This window comes from Cotesia typhae, unplaced genomic scaffold (genome assembly GCF_013202065.1).
Source record: "Cotesia typhae breed Kobodo isofemale line unplaced genomic scaffold, CoteBio_Ctyphae contig_44, whole genome shotgun sequence".
Classification (NCBI taxonomy): domain Eukaryota; kingdom Metazoa; phylum Arthropoda; class Insecta; order Hymenoptera; family Braconidae; genus Cotesia; species Cotesia typhae.
The window spans coordinates 7,076,069-7,086,779 of NW_027423753.1; the positions used below are offsets into that span (position 1 = coordinate 7,076,069).

The window sequence follows — 10,711 nt, forward strand, 5'->3', positions numbered from 1 at the left end:
TCATGCAAGTTACACGTTAGAAATCATGTCAACGCTAATTCACAGCAGACACACAATTACGTAAAAAAGTTAAAAAACAAGATGGCGACTAACTCTACGAGTTATTTTATTGTGATGTCATTTTAACTTGTACGATTGAGATGTATTCGTATACTCGATACGAGTTATTTTTATCGTGACGTCATTTTAACTTGTACGATTGAGATGTATTCGTATACTCGATATGAGTTAAAATGACATCATAAGCTGCGAGAAAAAATTTGTCAGTTTTTTCGCTTTTGTCGGATCTCCAAGATCGGCGTTAACTTTTTAAAATGTCAACGCTAATTCTCAGCAGACACACAATTACGTTAAAAAAGTTAAAAACAAGATCTCCCTTCAAACTCAGAGAGCATACTGACGAAATTTACATTTTACAGTATTAATATAATAAAAAATATTTTATTCTTTATCCCCTCTTCTTTTTCAACTTAAAAAAAACTAATTTATTATTATATTAATACTGTAAAATGTAAATTTCGTCAGTATGCTCTCTGAGTTTGAAGGGAGAGGATATATATATATATATATATGCTTAGCCACCATCTTGTTTTTAACTTTTTTTACGTAATTGTGTGTCTGCTGAGAATTAGCGTTGACATTTTAAAATGTTAACGCCGATCTTGGAGATCCGACAAAAGCGAAAAAACATTCTCAGTTTTTTCGTGTAGCTTATGACGTCATTTTAACTCGTATCGAGTATACGAATACATCTCAATCGTACAAGTTAAAATGACGTCACGATAAAATCCACCATCTTGTTTTTAACTTTTTTACGTAATTGTGTGTCTGCTGTGAATTAGCGTTGACATTTTAAAAAGTTAACGCCGATCTTGAAGATCCGACAAAAGCGAAAAAACATTCTCAGTTTTTTCTCGCAGCTTATGACGTCATTTTAACTCGTATGATTGAATAAGTACAATGTCGCAATTTATAAAAATATTATCAAACGATGATAAACATTTAAGAAATGATTTATTTAAACAGTTATTATCTGAAATTACAGGTTTAGAAAGTCACATAAACATGTATAAAAAATTTGATAATAAAACAACTGAAGAATCAGAAAATTTATCTAAATTATTGGAATTAAAATTATATTCTGTTGTAGTTAAATTTATGGAAATATTGGAGCATCAACGAGGTGGTTTGACAATAGACCAATACAAAATTTATTCACAATTGTGTATAATAGTCGAAGAATGGGACGACACTTGCGAAATAATGGGTGTAGCTGTAAATCAATTAGCTAGTATAAAACACGACTTGGAGAATGAAGATTTTGACAATCAAAGTCGATTATTGGCGGATAACTTAATCGCCGAATATCAAAATGGTGAATCCGAAGTTCAAATAAACGATTTTAAAATTAAAGTAGATCAGCATGTTGATAAATATATATTTAATGATATGTTTATTAGATTAAAGAGTATAGTGGACATTGCTCATTTAAATAATGAATATACACTGATAGCTTTAGTTGGTCCTCCGGGAACAGGGAAAACTGATTCTGCAAAGGTTTTAGCCAGTTATTTTACAAGCAAATCTCTTAGCGGAGATACAAATCACATATATTTATTAAATTTATCAAATTTGTTGAATAAATATGTGGGTGTTGGTGAAAATACCATTTCGTATTTGTTTAAGAAATTAGTAACTAGCAATGTAAATACTAATTATGTTTTGATATTTGATGAAGTCGATAGATTGGTGTGTGTTAATGTAGAAAACCATGTTCAAAATTTAGCAAATGTATTACAAACTGAAATTGAAGGGAATCATTTATTAAAATCTAACATCTTAATAATATTTTTATCCTTTACTATAAAATACATGGAGTCTTGAAGTTAGTCATTAGTCGATACTCGCAAAAAATGGCCCACGATTCATTATTGGCTGAACATTTACCCACTTAATTCTACCATTGGTCAGTTACTAATACGTGAACATATTAATGTATCGACATATATTATCGAAACATTTTCAAGTATAAATATTTTAAATATATAATATATAATATAAAACAAAATTCTTTTTAAACATAAAAAATAAAAATTATTAATTAATAATTATAAAATGAATATAATAATATCACCATGCATGTTTAAAATCTTATTTATTTATATTTATATATTTATATTTAATTAATCCTTTACTATAAAATACATGGAGTCTTGAAGTAAGTCATTAGTCGATACTCGCAAAAAATGGCCCACGATTCATTATTGGCTGAACATTTACCCGCTTAATTCTACCATTGGTCAGTTACTAATACGTGAACATATTAATGTATCGACATATATTATCGAAACATTTTCAAGTATAAATATTTTAAATATATAATATATAATATAAAACAAAATTCTTTTTAAACATAAAAAATAAAAATTATTAATTAATAATTATAAAATGAATATAATAATATCACCATGCATGTTTAAAATCTTATTTATTTATATTTATATATTTATATTTAATTAATGTAAATAAATTAAATACATAATAATCTCTTTGTAAACCAAACCAATTGCCGTAGAGTGCCATCTTCTTGTAAAAGTCGTTATTACCTTTCAAGTCTACAAAATAAGGTGGTAAAAAATTAAGATTATTATTTAGGTGGCGTATCGAATGCTTTTAGCTTTCTCTAACACAAAATTGCGTTGTATACGCATGTATAATTTTTATACTAAATATTAATGCGCCATTTCCGGTTACGGGTGATCTCGTGAAGGACAAAAGAAATATTTCTTTCCGTTCGAGCTACGACACGTGCAGCCTCGCGTTCACTTTAGCAGTGCCTTTAGATAGTGTCTAACAATCAATTACGTTTTATTTTACCGTTATTACTATTCGTTCTTAAATAAAAGATTTATTACCTAGACCAGCTAAATTATTATCACTTTTATGATTATAATAAAAATATTTTAATCATGGCTAACAGTGATCCAACTTCTGGTGATGTTTCTGATTTTACAACAAATGATGAAATAGACGCTTTTACCAATGGCGACACAATGGTGTAAGTACTTTTTCAATAAATCTTTAAACAATAGTGATCAATACATTATAGTTGATTATTCAGTTTCAATTTACATTTACATAGTAATAAAGTTAGCCGACGATTTTAATTTGTTGATATTTTTTTTTTATTTTTTAAATTAAAAATAAAAAAATTTTTTTTAATAATACTTAAAGTTTTTCAAGTTTTTTACAAATGATTTTTTTTTTAATTTTTTTGTAATAATTTTTTCAATAAAAAAATTAAAAAAATTTTTAGATGTCGGCTAATTTAATTTTCATTAAATTTACTATCTTTGGTGTTATTATAGGTCGTTTAAAGGAAAAGTAGCGTGGGTTGACGGAGTTAAATTCGTAAAAAGTGGAAAAAAATTGTTTCGTTTTGTCATGACAAATAACGCCGGTAGACAAATTCGAATTCTGGTCTGGGACAAACAGGGCTCCCTTTATCAGCAAAAAGTGGAACCAAATATGGTAAGAGTCGTTTATTATTTAAATATTTAAATTTATTTTTAAATTAATTATAAAATTATCTATTGAATTGTGTCGTTATTCATCATTTACTTTATTAATTTGTTGACTGCAGGTCCTTAAGTTTTCTCGATTGAAATGCTTACCAGCTGACCCGCTTTACGCACAAGCAGCGGAAAATGTCGTTTCCCAAGAATTGACTGTTCAGTTTAATACAACAGTCACATGGCCTGCGCCATCAACTATGCCTTTGAAAAAGAAAGTTGTAACAATTTCCGAGATATCGGAGGAATTCGGAATGGTTTCTCTGACAGGTTATGTGAAAGATGAATTCGAGGAAGTATCCTATAATAATAATTCTTACTCTTCTGGTTCTATCACTGACGGTGAGTATAAAGTAAAAGTACAAGTACGTTCTTATGTCAAAGTTATGGCGGATAAATTAACACCCGGGGTCCACGTTCAAGTTCAAGGTCAAATAAATCGAGAAAGATTGCGTAAGTACTCAAAGGTGATAATTTACGTTACTTATTGACGGATTAATTTTATGTTTAATTGTGTATTGTTCTTGTAGACGGACTTCCTTACATCCAGTGTAACTCTTTCAACGATGTAAAAATCGTGGATGACGAATGCGATCAAAGCTGGATTTAAAACTCCTAATGCTCAATCCGCCAAACGAAGGCGTTCTGAAGAGCCTAAATCTCCATTGGCTGAAATATCTAACGCACTACAGGAACCACTAAAAACTGTTGGATCAAAAATGGATGATCAGTAACTTCTTGCTATCAATGTTTAACTTATTTTGGCTGTTTTATTCAGTTTTATGTTTTTATTATTTTCTTTTTTTTTTTTAAAGTAATGATCAGCTTATTAAGACAAGTTTTGCAAATTGACAATTCCAATTAATGTACATTATTATTTTTTTCATTTGTATCGGCCGTATTTAATTTGGTTTTTAAGAAAAATGTTCTTGAGCTATTTTTAAAAATCATTACATTAAAGGATTGTATTTAATTTAGTGTTTGATAAGAACAAATGCGTAGAAATCTAATTTCTCGTATATAATACACAGTAAAAAAATTTTGCGTTATTACGTCAAAAAATTTAATATTAAAAAATTTTGTGTTAAATATTTAACACTTTTATACGTAAATTTAACATTTATTATGTTAAACACAAAACAGCGTTAAATATTTAACATAAAACTTTTTAACACAAAATTTTTTGACGCAATGTCGCAAAATTTTTTACTGTGTACTATAACATATTAGATACTTGCCAGCTGTTTATTCTGATATAATTTGGATGAATATTTATTTTTTTTTTATTTAAATTTAATAAGATATGTTTAATTTAAAAAAAACGCACTATGACTAATAAATAAATTAATGTATTTCATTAGCGCTAAGAGTATTTGAAACGTAAAGTTCTAAAAGTAGTTCGCGAGTGAATTTGCATGCGTCTATTGTTTTGGTTATGATCAAGCAGTATTGATTGATATTTTTTTAAAATATTTTTAAAACGTATGGAATGATGTTTTAATTTTTTCATTCACTGTGTTATAAGCTAAGGCATAATTTAATATGTTATTCTCATGATAAATACTTTTATTTCAATTGAAGTAAATGAAACGCTTATTAAGATAAGAAGGGCAGACGATGCAATATAATTGTAACTATTGGCTCTTTGAGTTGATTCATCGTAAAACTTATAGATACTGCTACTTAATTAAAAAATTATGATTTGATTGTAATCAAATCATTAAGTAAGACAAATAATTGATATGTTGATTAAATAATTGTAAGGTTGAGTTTATTTTTATAATTATTTATTATAATTGTGACTGATTAAGATAACAAATTAGTATTTGTAATAAGTGATAGTAAGATTAAAATATTAACTTATTAACTTATGTTTTTGTTTTCAGTGGTGTAAAAGTCTGACTTTAATTATGCAGTTTACTTTTTTATTAAGTTTTGTTAAATAACATTATGGTACGTTGAACCATCAATAAATATTATTTTCGTGTGTGTAAATTTACTTATTTTCCTTGAACGTTTAATCCGATTTTTCTTTAATTATTAATTATTCTTTATGATGAAATGAATCAATTGTCATCTCATGTGTTTTTTACAATGAAATAAATACATTGTACGTATTATATTTAATTAATCATTATAAATAAATAAGTTATAAAATCGTTCAACGTCAATTTCTATCGCGTGTATTACGGGTTTTTTTTGTACATATGAGCCTGACTTATGGGATATAGTCTGCGCAAGCGCATATTTTGTAATGTGAACATAGCCTGAAATGGAAATATTTTCATAACATTGAATCGAACGTGATTTATGTATCTTAAGTATACGACGAATGAAGAATATTTTAATTAATACGGTACTGCAAAATTTAATTGCTGATTAGATTTCCTTGTGCGTTCAATTATTTTGAAATATTATTATTTATATATCTACGTCTATTGAATTGTGCGTTGTACTATTAATATGGTTTTTGTTTAAATTCATAACCTAGGTGCATTATTGACACTCCTTATGATGTGTATTTTTTTCATTGTATCTGACTTTTGACTTTGAATTTTCTGTCTTATGATATAATTCGGTTTACTCTGGAAACAGATATTGGAAAAAAAAATTGACATTTTTCGTCCCATGTAAGGGTAAGTATGTATTGAAATTTCGCCTTTGGTTGGAATAACGAGATAATAATTTTTCTTTTCGTTGATTGATATTAGCCAATGCATATAGTAAAAATTTTTTGATTTGTTGTTTTTAGGAACCAATAATTTTGCGTGCTGACGGAAGGTCGAGACATCCGTTTAATAATACTGGAAGACGGTTCAACCCAGGATCTATGAAAGTTGTAACTTGGTTTACGAGGTGGACATAAAATTTCAGAAATAGAACCAGATCTAGGATTATAGATTTTAAAACTGTATAAATGACATTATTTGAATGTAATTGATGAATTGAATAAAAAATATATAGAACGTTATGTAAATTGAACTTGGTCAATAGTCTAATAGAAATTAAGAATATAAGTAAAGGAATCTATTTATTCCGATTATAACAAATATTACTTCATTTAAATTATCATTTAACAATCATATTATACATTTTAACGAAATATAACGTTAAATAATTAAATACATATTTATATATAGGAATTAGATAAAAGACTTTAGATATATATGTGACGAATAGTAATAAAATAAGATAATGAAATACGCTGTTCAATGACAGCCAAATAAATTTGCTTTCTAAGCCCAACGAGTTTATTGGATTCTTAATTTTTTTTAATTATTAATTACAGAAACAGATAACTTAAATAGACGGTTCATTTGATATCATTACTACTATTGTAATTTATTGTAGTTCAATATATTAATTATCATTTTCGTTACAGCTCTTATTTTCGTATCAACTTATGATGTGACAGCAGTAACATAGCTAACTATTGATATTTGATTCATTCTTATTTTCTATATCGTTCGATTTTTGCTTCCTCTTGTCATCATGCCACGGAGAAAAATCGAGCGTGATCCAATTGAAAAAGAGTTAATTAAAAGACAAAGACAAGATAAAAGAAATGCTGATAAACGATCGACCAGAAGTAATTCGAAAAAAAATAGCTTCCATCCAAAAATTGTTAAAACTACTCGTATACATGACCTTGATAAACACGATACTATACTACTTAATAAATCAGACATTATAGATCATCCGTCAACATCTAGACCTCCACCAGTAGAATCAAGTATTCGTGATGAAAGTCTTATTAGAAACGTCCGTGGTTACGATTCTGATGGAAATTCAGAACTACATGTAGATGAAATTAATATTGGTGAAAATTACTTAGGCCCGATGTCATTAACTTGTTCTCACTGCACCGCGAAACACTTTTCCGCAGAACAAGTCGCTAACAAGAAACATTCATTTAACGATTGTTGCAGTCATGGTGAAGTTGCTCTTGATGATTTACCAGACATGCCAGTTCCGTTAAAACATCTTTTTGATGGGACCGATGAAAAATCACATCATTTTTTCGAACGAATACGTTATTATAATAGTTCATTTTCCTTTGCATCTTTCAATGCTAATTTAGTCCAATTTCGCAATAGTCGCACAGGCCCGTTCTGTTTTAAATTGCAAGGTCAGGTTTACTACCAAATTAATGAATCTTTGTATCCTGAGGTTAACGAAAACCCTACGAATGGACAATTATTCATAATAGACGCCAACGAAGCTTCGCAATTTAGATGCACTCAAAATAATAAATTAGATTTAGATGTTGTCAGTACCATCGAAACGGTGATAAGAGAACACAATATATTTGTACATTCGTATCAAATGATGAAAGATGAACTGGATAGCACCAAGACAGCGAATGATAACATAGAACCTGAATTACAGTTACTGTTTACATTGAAAAAGGGTATGGACCGAGGCCGATATAATTTCCAAAGAGTTAATGAGGTGGCTGCAGTTTTTGCAACTACGGCAGATGGAGACATTCCTGAATCGTACGTGACTATCAGGAATAAAACTACAAAACAATTAAAATCTATTAGTACCATGGATTCTAACGTTGAACCATGGATTTATCCGTTATTTTATCCTCATGGGAGTAAAGGATGGCATAAAGATTTACCCTGCGTACGCAAAAATAAACATGTAACTCGAAATGCTTACATTAAATTCCGCATGGCAATACGTAATAGTTTTAATGCATTCTTGATGGGCAGAAGATTATTTCAACAATGGGTAGTAGATAGTTACGTAAAAATAGAAAAAGACAGAATTTCTTTTTGCAGAAACAATCAAAAAAAATTAAGGGCAGAGTCGTATCAGGGATTAATTGATCATTTACATAACAGAGCAACCGATACAAACAGTCAAATCGGTAAAATAATAATACTACCCTCTACATTTGTAAGTTCTCCTAGAAATATGGTTCAACATTACCAAGATGCGATGTGTCTCGTAAGAGTATTTGGAACCCCTGATTTGTTCATTACGATGACGTGTAATCCGCAATGGCGTGAAATAGTTGAAAATTTATTGCCAGGCCAAACTGCTGCAGATAGGCCGGATATTGTTGCTAGAGTATTTTATTTAAAAGTTAAACAATTGATGGACATCATAGTTAAACAGAATCATTTTGGTGAAGTTAAAGCTTTTGTCTATGTAATTGAATACCAAAAACGCGGTCTTCCTCACGTTCATTTATTAGTAACTCTTAACGATAATTCTAAGATTACTACTCCTGAACAAGTAAACAGGTATGTTTCAGCCGAAATACCGGATCCACTTATAAATCCAAGATTACATGGTATTGTAATGAAAAATATGATACATGGACCTTGCGGGGATTGGTGTTTAGTTAATAACACCTGTTCAAAGAAATATCCCAAGCCTCATGTATCAGAAACAACGATGAACGAAAATGGCTATCCTCAATACAGGCGAAGAAATACAAATATTTCTTATCTAAAAGGAAATAATTATGAAGTAGACAACAGACATGTAGTCCCGCACAACAGAAAGTTATTGTTATTGTTGAATTGTCATATAAATGTAGAAATTGTTGCAAGTGTTGAATCAGTCAAATATTTATTTAAGTACGTATACAAAGGTCATGATGCATCTGCCTTTGATGTTACAAATTCAGATCAAAATCGAATTGTCAATCATGATGAAATTAAAGATTTTCTTGAAGGACGATACGTTGGTCCCGTTGAAGCTTGCTGGCGAATTTTAAATAAAGAATTACACAATAAAAGCCATACGGTAATTAGATTGCCAGTTCATTTACCGAACCAACATACAATTACCATAGATCCTGAAAATACTGAAAATATTCAAAATGCCCTAGAAAAAGAAACTATGCTCATTGATTACTTTGCTTTAAATGCACGAGATCCGGAAGCCAGAAATTTATTTTATTCAGAAATTCCATCACATTATGTATTTAAAAAAAAAGATAAGAGTTCAAGCAAATTAACTTAGGAAAGGCGACAAACACAGTTCAATGCTTTGGGAAGGATGTATTCAATTAGTCCTGCGCAAACCGAATTGTTTCATTTACGTCTTTTATTACTCAATGTTAAAGGAGCAGTAAGCTTTATTGGCCTCAAGACTGTAAATGGAACGTTATATGAAACGTTTGCTGCACAAACGTGTTTGGCTCTAGGGCTTGTAGAAGACGATACTGAATGGGAACGAACGTTATCCGAAGCTCAACCATGGATGATGCCAGTACAATTACGTAAATTGTTCGTCCGAATTTTATTATATTGTCACCCTGCATATCCTGAAAGATTGTGGGAAAAATTTAAACATTCAATGTCGGAAGATTTTCTATTGGAGCTAGATACTACCTTAGCTTATAAAAAAACTTACTTTTTACTAAATGACATGTTAATATCAGAAGGATCAGCGCTTAACAAATTCCCAACCATGGAACAGTTGATAGATTTTAACATACCTGAAAATGACAACATGTCACTAATCGATCATCAAAGAATCGGAGAAGAACAATATGTGAAGTTGAACGAAAAACAAAAGAATATTGTAGACACCATAATGAATTCGACAATTACAGGAGATGATGGTATCAATATTCATAATTCTAATTGTTTTTATATCGTTGGACCCGGTGGCTCAGGAAAAACATTTATTTACATAACATTATATCACTTACTTGTAAGTAAACAACGAAATGTATGCACGATGGCCTTTACAGGAATTGCAGCAACTCTCCTTCCGCACGGCAGAACAGTTCACAAAGTATTTGGTATGCCTGTTCCTCTTTATGAAGATTCAACTTCTAATATCAAAAATAATTCTAACGAATATCATTACTTAAAAAATCTCGATATTATAATCTGGGACGAAGCCCCGATGGCACCGAGATATGGGTTGGAATTGGTGAATCGTACATTGTGCGACATTTGCAACGATAATCGTCCATTCGGGGGTAAAATTATAGTTCTCGGTGGAGATTTCAGACAATTACTCCCAATTAAATTAAACGCCACTCGCACTGAAACTATAAACTCATCGATAAAATTTAGTAAATTGTGGAAACATTTTAAAATATCTTCTCTTACACAAAACATGCGAACGTTACCGGAAGAAGTCGAATTTGCTGAATTTGTATT

At 29.8% G+C, this 10,711-nt stretch overlaps 1 protein-coding gene across 1 annotated transcript; it reads left to right on the forward strand.

Moving 5' to 3' along the window:
• Positions 1-2,733: 2,733 nt before the first annotated feature.
• On the forward strand, positions 2,734-5,531 carry LOC141528621 (uncharacterized). Its single transcript, XM_074244771.1, has 4 exons — positions 2,734-3,058; positions 3,369-3,531; positions 3,644-4,025; positions 4,103-5,531. Exons 1-4 carry the CDS (start codon positions 2,970-2,972, stop codon positions 4,180-4,182), a joined length of 714 nt encoding a protein of 237 aa, XP_074100872.1. The 5' UTR covers positions 2,734-2,969; the 3' UTR covers positions 4,183-5,531.
• Positions 5,532-10,711: the final 5,180 nt, after the last annotated feature.